Here is a 17,185-nt window from a genome sequence, read left to right on the forward strand (position 1 = left end):
AAACGGGAGGAGGTCAGAATATTTTGGGCTCCATCGAGGTACTAGGCAGGGATGTCCCCTATCTCCCTTACTCTTTGCATTAGCGATTGAGCCGTTGGCGATGGCACTGAGGGGTTCAGGGGGGTGGAGAGGACTGACAAGGGGAGGGGAGGAACATCGGGTCTCGCTCTATGCGGATGATTTGTTGTTGTATGTGGCAGACCCGGAGGGGGGAATGCCGGAGGTAATGGGGATACTAGCGGAGTTCGGGGACTTTTCGGGATATAAATTAAATCTGGGGAAAAGTGAGGTCTTTGTAATACACCCGGGAGACCAAGGGGAGGGAATTGGGAGGCTCCCCTTCAAAAGAGCAGTTAAAAGTTTTAGGTATTTGGGGGTGCAGGTGGCAAAGAACTGGGGGACCCTACACAAGTTGAACTTTTCCAGACTGGTGGAGCAGATGGAGGAGGAGTTTAAGAGGTGGGACATGGTGCCGCTGTCGCTGGCAGGGAGGGTGCAGTCAGTTAAAATGACGGTCCTCCCGAGGTTCTTGTTTTTGTTCCAGTGTCTGCCCATCTTCCTCCCCAGGGCCTTTTTCAAGAAGGTAACGAGTAGTATCATGGGGTATGTGTGGGCACATGGCACCCCTAGAGTTAGAAGGGTCTTTTTGGAGCGGAGTAGGGATAGTGGAGGGCTGGCGTTACCCAACCTTTCAGGATATTACTGGGCGGCAAATACATCGATGGTACGAAAGTGGATGATGGAAGGGGAGGGGGCAGCCTGGAAGCGCATGGAGAGGGCGTCCTGCGGCAACATAAGCTTAGGGGCACTGGTAACGGCACCATGGCCGCTCCCTCCCACGAGGTATACCACGAGCCCGGTGGTGGCGGCCACCCTCAAGATCTGGGGGCAGTGGAGGCGACACAGGGGGGAAGTGGGAGGTCTGATAGGGGCACCACTAAGAGGGAACCACAGATTTGCGCCGGGAAACACAGGAGGGGGATTCCAGAGCTGGCAGAGGGCGGGTATTAGACAACTGAGGGACTTGTTTATAGGGGGGAGGTTTGCGAGCCTGGGAGAGCTGGAGGAGAAATTTGGGCTCCCCCCGGGGAACACGTTCAGGTACCTCCAAGTGAAGGCATTTGCCAGACGACAGGTAGCGGGGTTCCCCGCGCTCCCCGACAGGGGGGTGAGTGATAGGGTGCTATCAGGGGTCTGGGTCGGGGAGGGGAAGATCTCGGACATCTATAAGATTATGCAGGAGGTGGAGGAGGTACCAGTAGAGGAGCTGAAAGATAAGTGGGAGTTAGAGCTGGGGGAACAGATAGAGGACGGGACATGGGCAGACGCCCTGGAGAGGGTCAACTCGTCGTCGTCATGTGCGAGACTAAGTCTCATTCAATTTAAGGTACTGCATAGAGCCCACATGACGGGGACAAGGATGAGTCGGTTTTTCGGGGGTGAAGACAGGTGTATTAGATGTTCGGGAAGCCCTGCGAATCATGCACATATGTTTTGGGCATGTCCGGCACTGGAGGAGTTCTGGAAGGGGGTGGCAGGGACGGTTGTCGAGAGTGGTGGGGTCCAGGGTCAAGCCAGGATGGGGACTTGCGATCTTCGGGGTTGGGGTGGAACCGGGGGTACAGGAGGCGAGGGAGGCTGGAATATTAGCCTTTGCGTCCTTGGTGGCTCGGAGGAGGATCCTGATTCAGTGGAGGGACGAAAGGCCTCCGAGTGTTAACACCTGGTTTAAACGACATGGCAAACTTCATCCAATTGGAAAGGATCAAATTCGCCCTGAGAGGGTCGGTGCAGGGGTTTTCCAGGCGATGGCAACCCTTCCTAGACCTCTTGGATCAGAGATAGAAACTGAGGCCATGACAGCAGCAACCCGGGAGGGGAGGGGAGGGCGGGAGGGGGGGAGGGGGGGGGGACAACGACGAAGGAAGTACGGTAGCGGCGGTGGCACGGGCAAGGCCTGCCCGAGGACGCTGCTAGAAATGATAAGTTGGTCTGACTGTCGGTTCGCCGGCGGGGGGGGGGGGGGGGGGGGGGGGGGGGGGGACGCGCGGGTAGGGGGGGGGGGGGATTTTTTTTTTTTTTTTTTTTTTCTTGTTAAGTAGGGGGGTTTGACTTTGTTTTGTTATAATTTAAATGTAAATGTAGGGGGGGTTAAAATGTTTGTATTTTGAAAAATTCAATAAAAATTATTTAAAAAAAAAAAATTACAGGAATAAAGCACCTTGGCCTCAGGGAAATGTCCCGAGGTGCTTCACAGGAGCGAGGGAGAAGATATTCGGTTGGGAATATCATGAATAAGATGGGAATACAGGGATACAGATCACGGAAGTGTAGAAGATTCTAGTTTAGATGGGCAGCATGGTCAGCGCAGGCTTGGAGGGCCGAAGGGCCTGTTCCTGTGCTGTACTTTTCTTTGCTCTTTGGCTGACCAAACGTTTGGTCAAATGAAATCTTCAAGGAGGAGGGGGAGCCGGAGAAAGGGAGGGGAAGGTTTAGCATGGTTGCATAGTGGTTAGCACTGTGGCTTCACAGCGCCAGGGTCCCAGGTTCAATTCCCCGCTGGGTCACTGTCTGTGCGGAGTCTGCACGTCCTCCCCGTGTCTGCGTGGGTTTCCTCCGGGTGCTCCGGTTTCCTCCCACAGTCCAAAGATGTGCAGGTTAGGTGGATTGGCCATGATCAATTGCCCTTAGTTACCAAAAAGGTTAGGAGGGGTGATTGGGTTACGGGGATATGGTGGAAGTGAGGGCTTCAGTGGGTCGGTGCAGACTCGATGGGCTGATTGGCCTCCTTCTGCACTGTATGTTTCTGTGTAGGGAGAGAATTCCTGAAACAACTGAAAGCATGGCTGCTAATGTTGTGGGCGGTAAAATTCAGGGTTTAACACTAGTTAAACAGGATAAACCTGATTCGAGGAACCTGGAGATCCAGGCTGCAGGGGGGCTGGTGATGCTCACCTGTCCAAGCTTTTTAGTTTGGTCAGAATACGCTGCACTTGGGGCATTTCACCGCGTTAAAAACATTAACAAATGCTCTCGCTGACACTCACATCCTGCACAAATCCATCTCACATCATGCAGCAAAGAGTTGAACATTTGTCTTCACTCAAGCTGAATTCAGCGACCCTACACATTCTCTAAACTGATCCTCATTCTGTATCCCGCTCAGCTCCCTACAACAGGCTGTTTCGGAACGAGGGTACAGAAGGATAAATCCTGGGGTCTGCACACAGATCAGTCAGGACCTCAATATCTGCCTCCAACATGAAATGAAATGTGCAGCTTCTGTTAAACAAGAAAGTCCCATCAATGCTCACAACACCAATATGGTACATGGAACAGATTAAATGGTTAATCGAGTATATGCCAAACACTTATAAATAATGAGAATGTCACAATTGTCTGAGCCAAGCGCAAAATCACGTTCTCATAACTAGTTAACTATCTTTGTAATCATGATCAAACTGGTTAGCAACAATAGATTCAACAGTCCATGCAGAAGAAAAATGAGCAGATATTGAGCAGATCCTTACTGGCTGTGATATGTTAGACAGTGGTTTTGAGCTTGTAATCCCAGGGACTGTGCCTTTGGTTAATGTCAAAAGATTCTCGACCCAGTCGTGTACCTCCTGACTGTTATTACAGGACACCTGAATCCGTTCAATCATGTTTCCTGCATTGTAAAAATGTACAACACACTTCAGGAATATGTGCAACAGATTTCAATTACTTTCTGCAGTGAAAACGTTTCATTATCACTTCATTACTTAAAGAGAACTGATTAGCAAACACTCCAACAATTGACAGGCGGCTCTAACAATCGACAGGCGCATTGTAACATCAGCAGTATCATCCATGTCTTGTTGCGTAGTTCTTTTACATTGTGGGTGAGATTTCCAATCCAGAGATTTGAACACTATGCAGACTGAAACTCATAGTGCAATATTGAGTGAGTGCTGCACTGTCAGTGGGTCAGCCCTGAGGGAATGCCACACTGTCAGAGGGTCAGTACTGAGGAAGTGCTGCACTGTCAGAGGGTCAGTACTGAGGGAGTACAGCATTGTCAGAGGGTCAACACTGAGGGAGTGCCGCACTGTCAGAGGGTCAGTACTGAGGGTGTGCTGCACTGTCAGAGGGTCAGTACTGAGGGAGTGCTGCACTGTCAGAGGGTCAGTACTGAGGGAGTGCTGCACTGTCACTCAGTACTGAGGGAGTGCTGCACTGTCACTCAGTACTGAGGGAGTGCCACACTGTCAGAGGGTCAGTACTGAGGATGTCTTGCACTGTCAGAGAGTCAGTAAATGGGAAAGTTGTACTGTCAGGGGGTCATTGCTGAGGGAGTGCCGCACTGTCAGAGGGTCAGTACTGAGGGAGTGCTGCACTGTCAGAGGGTCAGTACTGAGGGAGTGCCGCACTGTCAGAGGGTCAGTACTGAGGGAGTGCCGCACTGTCAGAGGGTCAGTACTGAGGGCGTGCTGCACTGTCAGAGGGTCAGTACTGAGGGTGTGCTGCACTGTCAGAGGGTCAGTACTGAGGGAGTGCTGCACTGTCAGAGGGTCAGTACTGAGGGAGTGCTGCACTGTCAGAGGGTCAGTACTGAGGGAGTGCTGCACTGTCACTCAGTACTGAGGGAGTGCTGCACTGTCACTCAGTACTGAGGGAGTGCCGCACTGTCAGAGGGTCAGCACTGAGGATGTCTTGCACTGTCAGAGAGTCAGTAAATGGGAAAGTTGTACTGTCAGGGGGTCATTGCTGAGGGAGTGCCGCACTGTCAGAGGGTCAGTACTGAGGGAGTGCTGCACTGTCAGAGGGTCAGTACTGAGGGAGTGCCGCACTGTCAGAGGGTCAGTACTGAGGGAGTGCCGCACTGTCAGAGGGTCAGTACTGAGGGCGTGCTGCACTGTCAGAGGGTCAGTACTGAGGGTGTGCTGCACTGTCAGAGGGTCAGTACTGAGGGAGTGCTGCACTGTCACTCAGTACTGAGGGAGTGCTGCACTGTCACTCAGTACTGAGGGAGTGCCGCACTGTCAGAGGGTCAGTACTGAGGATGTCTTGCACTGTCAGAGAGTCAGTACAGAGGGAGTGCTGTACTGTCAGGGGGTCATTGCTGAGGGAGTGCCGCACTGTCAGAGGGTCAGTACTGAGGGAGTGCCGCACTTTCAGAGGGTCAGTACTGAGGGAATGCCGCACTGTCAGAGGGTCAGTACTGAGGGAGTGCCGCACTGTCAGAGGGTCAGTACTGAGGGCGTGCTGCACTGTCAGAGGGTCAGTACTGAGGGTGTGCTGCACTGTCAGAGGGTCAGTACTGAGGGAGTGCTGCACTGTCACTCAGTACTGAGGGAGTGCTGCACTGTCACTCAGTACTGAGGGAGTGCCGCACTGTCAGAGGGTCAGTACTGAGGATGTCTTGCACTGTCAGAGAGTCAGTACAGAGGGAGTGCTGTACTGTCAGGGGGTCATTGCTGAGGGAGTGCCGCACTGTCAGAGGGTCAGTACTGAGGGAGTGCCGCACTTTCAGAGGGTCAGTACTGAGGGAATGCAGCACTGTCAGAGGGTCAGTACTGAGGGAGTGCTGCATTGTCAGAGGGTCAGTACTGAGGGAGTGCCGCACTGTCAGACGGTCAGTATTTAGGGAGTGTCGCACTGTCAGAGGGTCAGTACTGAGGGAGTGCCGCACTGTCAGAGGGTCAGTACTGAGGGAGTGCTGCACTGTCAGAGGGTCAGTACTGAGGAAGTGCTGCATTGTCAGAGGGTCAGCACTGAGGGAGTGCTGCACTGTCAGAGGGTCAGTGCTGAGGGAGTGCTGCACTGTCAGAGGGTCAGTACTGAGGGAGTGCTGCACTGTCAGAGGGTCAGTACTGAGGGAGTGCTGCACTGATAAAGGGTTAGTACTGACGGAGTGGCGCACTGTCAGATGGTCAGTACTGAGGGAGTGCTGCACTGTCAGAGGGTCAGTACTGAGGGTGTCTTGCACTGTCAGAGGTTCTGTACTGTGGGAGTGCTGCACTATTAGAGGGTCAGTACCAAGGGAGTGCCGCACTGTCAGAGGGTCATTGCTGAGGGAGCGTTGCACTGTCAGAGAGTCAGTACTGAGGAAGTGCTGCACTGTCAGAGGGTCAGTACTGAGGGAGTGCCGCACTATCAGAGGGTCAGTACTGAGGGAGTGCTGCACTGTCAGAGGGTCAGTACTGAGTGAGTGCCACACTGTCAGAGGGTCAGGACTGATGGGAGTACTGCACTGTAAGGGTGTCATTACGGAGCGAGTGCTGCACTGTCGCTCAGTACTGAGAGAGTGCTGCACTGTCAGAGGGTCAATACTGAGAGAGTGCTGCACAGTCAGAAGGTCAGCCCTGAGGGAGTGCTGCACTGTCAGAGGTCAGTATTTAGGGAGTGTCGCACTGTCAGAGGGTCAGTACTGAGGGAGTGGCGAACTGTCAGACGGTCAGTACTGAGGGAGCGCTGCACTGTCAGAGGGTCAGTACTGAGGGAGTGTTGCACTGTCAGAGGGTCAGTACTGAGGGAGTGCCGCACTGTCAGAGGGTCAGTACAGAGGGAATGCTGCACTGTCAGAGGGTCAGTACTGAGGGAGTGCCGCACTGTCAGAGGGTCAGTACAGAGGGAATGCTGCACTGTCAGAGGGTCAGTACTGAGGGAGTGCCGCACTGTCAGAGGGTCAGTACTGAGGGAGTGCCGCACTGTCAGAGGGTCAGTACTGACGGGGTGCTGCAATGTCAGAGGGTCAGTACTGAGGGAGTGCTGCACTGTCAGAGGGTCAGTACTGAGGGAGTGCCGCACTGTCAGAGGGTCAGTACTGAGGGGGTGCTGCACTGTCAGAGGGTCAGTACTGAGGGAGCGCTGTCCTGTCAGAGGGGCAGTAGTGAGGGAGTGCCGCACTGTCAGAGGGTCAGTACTGAGGGAGTGCTGCACTGTCAGAGGGTCAGTACTGAGGGAGTGCTGCACTGTTAGAGGGTCAGTACCGAGGGAGTGCTACACTGTCAGAGGGTCAGTACTGAGGGAGCGCTGCACTGTCAGAGGGTCAGTACTGAGGGAGTGCTGCACTGTCAGAGGGTCAGTACTGAGGGAGTGCCGCACTGTCAGAGGGTCAGTAGTGAGGGAGTGTAATTTTGTTTTCGACAATATTCAACCTTCAACACCAAAAATGAACCATTTATCTCATCTCATAGGGCAGCACGGCTGTACAGTGAATAGCACTCCAGCCTCACGGTGCCGAGGTCCCAGGTGCGATCCCGGCCATGGGTCACTGTACATGTGGAGTTTGCACATTCTCTCCGTGTTTGCGTGGGCTTCACCAACACGACCCAAGATCAGCAGGTTCAGTGGATTGGCCACGCTAAATTGCCCCTCAATTGGAAAAAAAAAATTGGCTACGCTAAATTTATTAAAAATTTTAAAAATCAACAAATTTTAAAAACTCATCCCATTACTGCTGTGACATACTTCTGTTTATTGAATACAAACCTGTGATTTCAAAGGCATGATGGAAACTGTCGCTCTCCTCTAATTTTGTTATAGTCATTCCTGTCAGTGGCAACTTTCCCTGCAACAGAAAAAAAAAGTATTACAACCTCTGCAGGGGAGCAGCTTTTCAAATTTATGAACCTGAATTTAGGCACATGAAATCTATTCAAAAATGTAACAACAGGATAGAAATAGAAAATAAACTGTTATTTTATTATTTTTCTGGAGCCTGTGATGGTTTTGTCTAAGGTAGGATTGTGGAGTGGGTGTGTGAGACTAATGTAATTAAGTTGGGGACTGAGGACAAGGTTGAGGATATCAAAGGGTGTGAAAGGCAGGCATTTGAATATGGTAGAGTTGGATGTTCTTCAGGTGAACACATCTCCTAATGCAAATCACTGTCTATGTTAAGTAAGGATTTGGATATTTACTGAGTTTCAAAGGCAGGAAAGAAGGAGTTTCCAACTTAGAAAAGGTCATAAATACAGAAGGAAAATTATTCTATTTTATTTTCCCTGAAGGTGGTGGGTATGAGGAGTACACTAAAAATTTTTATATCCTGGGAAAGGTAAATTGCAAAAATGGATGAGGATCCGTGATCTGCGTGGGTTTCCTCCGGTTTCCTCCCACAAGTCCCGAAAGACGTGCTGTTAGGTGAATTGGGCATTCTGAATTCTCCCTCTGTGTACCCGAACAGGCTTCGGAGTGTGGTGACTAGGGGATTTTCACAGTAACTTCAACCAGGGGCTGGTTTAGCTCACTGGGCTAAATCACTGGCTTTTAAAGCAGACCAAGCAGGCCAGCAGCACGGTTCGATTCCCGTACCAGCCTCCCCGGATAGGCGCTGGAATGTGGCGACTAGGGGCTTTTCACAGTAACTTCATTGAAGCCTACTCGTGACAATAAGCGATTTTCATTTCATTGCAGTGTTAATGTAAGCCTACTTATGACACTAATAAAGATTATTACGTGAGGTTAAAATGGGAAAAGATTAAAGAGGAATAAACACATTTAAAGAGAGATTGGAAGCTGTGCATTTGGTGGCCATGTAAGATCTCCTGAAGAGAGTTATCTGTGTTGGGACAGAACTGTGAGAGGTATCTGGATATCCGAGAAAGCATGGTTTGGGTTGAAGTCCTGAATTTAGACAATCGAGTGGAAGAAAGAGAAGTCTGATGAAGTGTATACCCTACAGCAACATGGGTTGTGCCTTTTGGTAATGTTACTGTTTTTTTATAGTTTAAATATCTGTAAGGAACTTGAGTCAAACCAAGTAAGAACCTTTTGGGGAAATGTTGTGCAAGATTACTTTTAACTGCGTAAATGTAATCTTATGTGGTTGAGTTTTCTTTTCTTCTGATTTTGTTTAATAATTGAAATCTCCAAAGGGTTAACAATATGTGGCTCTTGGCTTCAGGACAAGCATTATTCATGGTCAAATACAAATAGAAAACAGTTTTGATAGCTTGTCAAGTTTCCCTTTTGGGGATTTGGTCACTCAGCATTTCCCACCAACTGGATCATAACAACTGAGGGCCCAGTTCTGTGATCTCACAATCCCAATCGATTTCACTTTTCTCACCTGGTAAATAAAGCCACTCATCCGTGGGCTCGCAGATAACATGAGCAGGACGGCAGGGAACAGCATGAAGTACCTTTCATCCTTTCCCTAAAATTCAATTCCAACAATACCCATTAGTTTGGTAGATTAGCAAATCTCTAGTCATTTAATCTGGATCTCAACATTACGCAATGGGGACCAATCTTTTATTTTGCAATCAAACAAAATAGGAGAAGGGACAGACCTGATGGTTAAAACATTCCTGAAGGGAAATATTTGGTAAACATTTCCAAGAGCATATAATGAGCCAAGAACACAGGATTCCAAAAGCCACTCTTGCCTTTTACTGTACTGATCAGAAGGGCTAGAGTGAGAAAGAATAAATCCCTCAGAAAAATAAATAAGGTCAAGTCCATCATTTGCTGTTTTTAACCACATCACAACAAAGCAGTTTCTCTGACCTGGACAAGCTAGTGAATGTATTGTGTTTGTGAAATTGGACAGAGGACCAAGCGAGACCCTTGGCTGATCAGTATGTTAACTCCAGCTATCCGTCTCGACTCCATATCCGTCTCCACTTCTGTCGAGCAGTAATCCATCGATCTCAGGTTTAACATTAATAAATGGGCCCCAGAGTCTGCTGCATTTTGTGCGAGACTGTTCCACATTTAGAATCAGAGAGAATATTGGGTTTGATCGTATGTCGCCTTGTCTGAGATTCCTAGAATAGTAGAAACCACTTCTGTCCATTTGCCCCGTCAGACTCGATGTACAAATTCCCGCTGTAATAAAATGGCTCTTAAAATTTCAACTACAGGATGGCCTTTACTTTCAGGCCGAACAAACAATCTCATACAACTGGTCACTAACTGATGCTGCTGGAGGCAAACAGGCTTCCAGTGATGATATTGGGATTACTCAGGGCAGCACAAGTGATTAACACTGTTGCTTCACAGCGCCAGGGTCCCAGGTTCGATTCCCTGCTGGGTCACTGGATGTGCGGAGTCTGCACGTTCTCCCCGTGTGTGCGTGGGTTTCCTCCGGATGCTCCGGTTTCCTCCCACAGTCCAAAGACGTGCAGGTTAGGTGGATTGGCCATGCTAAATTGCCCTTAGTGACCAAAAAAAGGTTAGGAGTTATTGGGACAGGGTGGAAATGTAAGTGGGTCGTTGCAGACTCGATGGGCTGAATGGCCTCATTCTGCACTGTATGTTCTGTGTTCTAAGGGTTTGGGTGGGAGTGGGGCCGCAAGGTTGCTCTCCAATTGGGTGGAGTTTCAAAAAAAATGTTTTTTCTGCAAACTGAAAATAATACTTCATAAACAGCTGATAATCTGATAATCATGTTGAACAAAACAGGTTTAAAGTCTTTTCTCATGCAAGGGTTGTAAATCAATTTCAGTTACAGTTTGGCGGAAAATTAAATGTGCATTTCAAAAGAAACTGAGGAATGTAAAGAAACAGCTTGCTCAGCAAATGTACACAATATTAAAGCAATGACTTTTAAAAAGCAAAATTTAAATCACACAGAATTGTTACGGTGCAGAATGAGGCCATTCAGCCCATCATGTCTGCACCGTCTGTCCAAACAAGCATCGTGACTCAGTGCCATTCTCCTGCCTTTTCCCCGTACCCCTGCACATTGTTTCTATTCAAATAACCACCCAATGCTCTCCGGAATGCCTCGATTGAACCTGCTCCCACCACACCTCCAGGCCGTACATTCCAGATCCAAACCCAAATTAGCAATTTAGTGTGGCCAATCCACCTACTCTGCACATCTTTAGGTTGTGGGGGTGAAACCCACACAGGCACGGAGAGAATGTGCAAACTCCACACAGACAGTGACCCAGGGTCGGGATTCGAACACGGGTCCTCAGCGCCGTAGGCAGCAGGGCTATATCCAGATAAGTCTTAACGGTCGCTAAAGTATCTGCCTCAACCAACTCACTTGGCAGTGCATCCCAGGCGACCACCACCCTCTGTGTAAAAACTCCCCCCGCACATCTCCACTGAACCTTTCCCCCCTCACCTTGAACCTGTGCCCCCTTGTAATTGTCATTTCCACCCTGGGAAAAAGTGTCCAACTGTTCACCCTATCTATACCCCGAATAATTTGCTTCTTTTGCAAATCACTAAACCTGTTCCCTCTCGTTCTCGATCCTTTCACGAGCAGGAACAGTTTCTCCCCGTCTGCTCTGTCCAGTCCCCTCCTGATTTTGAACATCTCGATCAAATCTCCTCTCGGCCTTCTTCTCTCCAAGGAGAACGGTCCCAACCTCTCCAATCTATCCTCATCACTGAAGTTTCTCATCCCTGGAACCATTCTTGTAAACCTCTTCCCCACTCTCTCCAATATGTTGACATCCTTCCCACGGTATGGTGCCCAGAACTGTGCCCAATATTCCAGTTGAAATCTGACTAGTGTCTTGTACAAGTTCAGTATAACCTCGCTCTTGTACTCTGCATTCCTATTGATAAATTCTGCTTTAACTGCTCTCTCCACCTGTCCTGCCACCTTCAATGATCCGTGCACAGATACTCCCCAGGTCCCTCTGCTTCTGTGTGACAGGATGAATGTGGCTCCTCCCAGTGTTGGATACTCACTCACTCCTATTGGGGGTGGGGGTGAATGGGAACCTTGGTAGTTTCAAAATCAATAGATTTAATGCGACGATTATTTTGTAGTCTGAACCAATACGTCATTTCCCATAATAAACAGAACTTGGTCAGAAGCCATTTTGTGCTTACACGGAGAAAGGAAGCCATTTCAATGACTAAACAGGAGCTAAACCGGAAACCAGCCATATCAGTTAGACAGCCTTAATCAGATAGAAACATAGAAGCAGCAGGAGGCCATTCAGCCCTTCGAGCCTGCACCGCCATTCATTCTGATCATGGCTGATCATCAAGCTCAGTAACCTGTTCCCCCTCCCCCTCACATCCTCTCACCCTCCCCCCTCGCGACCTCTCACCCTCCCCTCGCGTCCTCTCACCCTCCCCCCTCGCGTCCTCTCACCCTCCCCCCTCGCGATCTCTCTCCGCTTGCCAACCCTCTCTCTCCCCTCACACTCTCTCTCCCTTCCCCCAGCCCCCTCACGCGCCCCCCCCCCCCTGCAGTTTTCAGATTCGAGGCAGGTAAATGTCCAACAATTCCGGCGGGTCCAGAGGCTGGACAATCCTGACCGAGAGAAACCAGCGAGGCCACGGAATGCGGACCTTGGAATACTGCACACTCAACTCTCCATATTTAAGGGAGGATATTGGAGATGATGCACTGAAGGTTCAATAAACAGTTCCCGGAGAGGAGGTGTGTGATGAAAGGTTGTGCTAACTGGGTTTATATTCTCTGGAGGTTAGAAGAATGCGAGCCGATCTCAACATTTAGGATTCCGAAGGGGTTTGACTGGGTAATTACAGAAAGGATATTTCCTCTCACTGGGGAATCTAGATGGGGTTCGGTCTCAGGGGTCAATCAGTGCGGGCTGTGTAACTGCTTCCGCATCTTTGGAATCCTCAACTCCAGGAGGCTGGGAATGCTCCACTGTTGAATATATCGAAGGCTATGACAGACTGACTTATGGTCGTACAGAGAATCAATGGGAATGGAGAGTAGCTGGGAAAGAGGAGTGAAGGACAAGATCAGCCATAATCATATGGGGTGGCAGAGCAAGGGGGCTGAGTGATCTACACTGAATCCTCCTGATTTGGAAATATATCACCCTTCCTTCAGTGTTGCCTGGACAACATCCTGGAACTCCCTCCCTAACAGCACTGTGGATGGGCCTACACCAAATGGACTGAGCCAATTCAAGAAGGCAGCTCACCACCACCTTCTGGAGGGCAATAAATGCTGGTGTAACATGAACAAAATGGTCCATAGACTAGCACCAGGTGCAATACACAGGAAAGATTCAGAAAGAATGTTCCTAATGGCGGGCGAGTCCAGAACTAGAGGCTATAGTTTGAGGATAAGGGGTAAACCTTTTAGGACTGAGGTGAGGAGACATTTCTTCACCCAGAGTGGGGAATCTGTGGAATTCGCTCCCACAGAAAGTAGTTGAGGCCAAAACGTTGTGTAATTTCAAGAAGGAATTAGATACAGCTCTTGGGGATAAAGGGATCGAGGGATATGGGGGAGAGACGGGATCAGGGTATTGAACTTGACGACCATAATGAATGGCAGAGCAGGCTCGAAGGGCCGAATGGCCTTTCCTGTTTCTATTTTCTATGTGAGCTTCAATGCATGTCCATAATCTTCACAATCATCAAATACTCCTTTTTCTGCAGTTAGTATGACTTGGACCAACCGTGTATATTTTCCTTGATGAATAATTTTATAATAAACTGGGGATGTTTAAACTGCCCAATGCTGTGCAAACAGCACGATGTGTTGTCTGGTGGGATGTAGATTGTTGCTGAGGATTCTGCCCACACAGAGTTTCCAGTCACACACACACAGTGTTTGGGGAAGGACCCAGATCACAGGGGCGCAGGACACAAAAGGTTGACTCCACCCCCTCCTTTAGAGAATGGCAAATGCAGATTAGATTACCTTTTCAATTTAGAAAATGCTTTGCTTCAAATGGAAAAGATTGCTGGAAGATGCAACAACTGGGGTCCTGGAATCCTAACTTGTTCAAAGGTTTATAAAAATTTGGAGGGAGTTTCCCACAAGGGACTTAATACAAATAAAGACCTTAAATTTATTCACATTGTGTAATTCGAAAAAGGAAATTTTCCAGTAGATTTTAATTAAGCAATGTAAATTACACGGCCAAATGAAAATGCGGTCCTTTTAAAAAATAAATCAACAGATAATTTGGCATTTAGCAATGTTTGACTGAGGGCAGGTGGATTATTTAACCCTGGGTCAGGCCATTTCTTGTCGATTTCACTTATTCACGGCAGCCTAATCTAACCCATCAGTCCTGTGCTTGGTCAGACTGTCTGGTTAGCCAGCCAGTAGGGTACGGTCTTCTTCCACCTTCTGGAAAGGAACATGACTAGCTGCCCTCCCCCTGCTCACCCCACCTTGACTACCCACTCTCCCCAATCGCAGTATTTGGGAGGGTCCCACGGGAACAAAGAAATGTCATCAAAAACTGGGGCAAATTCAAGGAAATCCCTGGGAAATTCCCAGAATATGCCTGTCCTTCATGTTGTGTGCATCTCTGGAAATACGGCCACAAAATCTTTCTAGCTCCTTCCATACATGTGTAGTTTCTTGTCAAAGCCATATCCTTATTATTTTACTCTTATCCTGAGTATCCTTGATACTCACGATTCCTCACAAACCAACTCACCACCGCTGGCAGCATCTTTTGTTGAACGTTTCCCATGCTCGGATCCAGATAACAAAATGAAGATTTTCCATACCCCAAGAAAACTGCCTTCATTCTGATGTTTCCCAATTAAGTATTCCTCCCATTCCCTTATCAACTCCCAGCACGGAGGTCTTCAATTTCAATTATCAATATTATAGAGCCCTTCATTTTACTCCCTTTCAGACCCAAGATGTTCCTTTACTCCTCCCCCAGCGTCCCTTGGTATCCAGAACCATGCTCAAGATGCAAAATTGGAAAGCAGCTCATTATTCGAAGAACAGAACTAAAACCGACTTACGTAAAGCATTGCGCCAGCTGACAGGAAGCTCTGTTTTTGGGCGCAAGGCTTCAAATCCAGTGGAAAGGAAGAAGGCAGGAGATGCGTCACTCTGTGAGCAACCTCCCACTTGCAGTATAAATATAGACAAAGTATAGCCGTCACCTTTACTGTCGGCAACATTGTTCAACTCCTCACCTCACTTGCTCCGCACTGCACCATGACCTGGGACATGTAAATGACATTTCCAAGGGACTTTATATCTTCACCCTCCCAGTCCTGAATTTGTTCAGAGAGTATCTGCAGCTCGAGTTGCTTTCTCTTTCGCAGTTCCTGACACTGAGTCTAGTGAGAAAATATATCAGTCAAAACAGTGCCACTTGCTGCTGTCATTAATCTCAACAATTTGAAGAAAAAACATGACCAGGGTCAATAGGATATTGGCATCCAATAGTTCACTTGTACAATAAACAACTCACACTTATAGTGCCTTTAACATTGCAACATGTTTCAAAGGAGCTTCTCAGAGGAATAATCAGGTAAAGAAAACCGACACCGAGCGCAGGAGTTACTGGGAGAGGCGACAAAAAGCTTAGTCAATGAAGTAGGATTTAGGGAGCATGTAGAGGGAGGAGAGAGAGGCAGAGAGGTTTAGGGAGGGAGCCCAGAATTGAATGCCCTGTTGTTGATGGCGATTAAAATTAGGGGATGTGATAGAGGCCAGAATTAGAGGATTTCAGAGACCTTGGATTGTCGGGCTCAAGGAGAATACAGGGATAAGGAGGGGCGAGACCATGGAAGATTAGAAACTTGATACTGAGTCATTGTGAAACTGGGAGGCAATGGAGGTTAATAAGCATGAGAGAGGTGGGCGAATGGGACTTGATGCAAGTTAAGAGTTGAGCCAAGACAGCATAGGAACAAATAATCTCCTTTTTAATCTTCAAAAGCAAGTCCTTTGATGGCAGGAAGCTAGTAATATGCTTTTTTATTGTACGGTAATATTAATGATTTCATAGCAAGCTGAAACTAGTCTTTTATTTGGTTAATGGTCAGGGTTAAATCATTGCATTGATTACAGCATTGTTAATTTTACATTGCCAATGTCGGATCAATGATGTGGCAGTTTTTTGATCCATTCCTTTCACCAGCTGTTTCCAAAATTTCTAAGACTATTACAAGGGAATTTTTGTGTAACACAAATGCAAAAAGCATTTGTATTAATACAATAATCACTGTGCTTGTAACTGTCACCCACTGGGACACTGACAGCAAAACTGAACCCTTGGAGAAAGATGGTGATTTTACCAAAATGGAAAAAGGGAAAAGCTTCAATCTCATCAAATGCTAAATGTACAATTTAAATAGAAGCCGAGCGGCACGTTGGCACAGTGGTTAGCACTGCTGCCTCACGCACTGAGGAACCGGGTTCGAATCCCGGCCCCTGGTCAGTGCCGTGTGGAGTTTGCACATTCTCCCTGTGTCTGCGTGGGACCCCCACAACCCAAAAGTGTGCAGGTTAGGTGGATTGGCCACGCTAAATTGCCCCTTAATTGGAAAAAACAGAATTGGAAACTCTAAATCTCAATTTTAAAAAATAGAAGCATTCAAAAGTGAGGGTCTTGAGGGAGAAAATAGGCAGATACTGTTTCCTCTGGTCACTGGATTAATAACCAGAGGCTCGAGAATTAAAATAATTGGCCAAAGAACTAGAGGACCAGGAGGAATGTCTTCATAGTGAAGCTTAAGCGCTGGAACTCACCATCTGAAAAGGTGATGGAGGCAGGTATCTTCAGAAGCCAATTCGACATTAGTTGACAAGGACTAATTGGAAGGGATTTGGACAAAAAGATGGTTTTCAGACAAAACTGGGCACAGAGCCAGCATAGACACAACAGGCCAACTGGTCTCCGTCCATGCTGTGGGATTCTATGATTTTGGGTTTTAAACGTGACAATTCTCCTCAGCTTGATATTAATTGAACAAACATCTATGATAGAATCACTGAATCCCTACAGTGCAGAAGGCTGATGGAGCCTGCATTGCCCCTCTGAAAGAGCACCCTATCTAGCCCCACTCTATCCCCATAATTCCACCTAACCTTTGAACACCATGGATCATGGCTAATCCACCCAACCTGCACATCTTTCGAATGTGGGAGGAAACGGGAGCACCCGGAGGAAACCCACGGAGACATGGGAGAATGTGCAGACTCCACACAGACAGTCAGCCGAGCTGGGAATCGAACCAGGGACCCTGGTGCTGTGCGGCAGCAGTGCTAACCACTGCTAACCATGTGATGGAAGTATTGAACTGAAATAGGCAGCATACTGGTGGGAAATTGAGTTAATCTCTGCTTCCTGTATGAGTGTTGATGGCCGGAGGAAATAAATGACTAACTGCATAGAACTGGCGCCCAACATGGCCCAGGAAATTTCACACTTAATCATTCGGGCAGTTTCAAACGAGCAGTCACGTCAGAATGTGGAGCAGAAAAGCTCACTTTGTGCCTGCAACAAGTCCCGCTGGAATTAAACAAATGTTA

At 48.2% G+C, this 17,185-nt stretch overlaps 1 protein-coding gene across 4 annotated transcripts in view; it reads right to left on the minus strand.

The window, feature by feature from the left end:
* The window catches only part of LOC119951396 (rho guanine nucleotide exchange factor 6-like), a 208,987-nt gene that overhangs the window by 26,105 nt on the left and 165,697 nt on the right, over positions 1 to 17,185 (minus strand). For all 4 annotated transcript variants that reach the window (XM_038774539.1, XM_038774538.1, XM_038774535.1 and 1 more), the window contains 4 exons: positions 14,839 to 14,985; positions 9,059 to 9,145; positions 7,477 to 7,555; positions 3,531 to 3,670 (listed from right to left, as the gene is read on the minus strand). In XM_038774539.1, the coding sequence (XP_038630467.1) occupies positions 3,531 to 3,670; positions 7,477 to 7,555; positions 9,059 to 9,145; positions 14,839 to 14,985 (453 nt within the window). The remainder of the gene's footprint in view (positions 1 to 3,530; positions 3,671 to 7,476; positions 7,556 to 9,058; positions 9,146 to 14,838; positions 14,986 to 17,185) is intronic.

Source organism: Scyliorhinus canicula, chromosome 17 (assembly GCF_902713615.1).
Source record: "Scyliorhinus canicula chromosome 17, sScyCan1.1, whole genome shotgun sequence".
Classification (NCBI taxonomy): domain Eukaryota; kingdom Metazoa; phylum Chordata; class Chondrichthyes; order Carcharhiniformes; family Scyliorhinidae; genus Scyliorhinus; species Scyliorhinus canicula.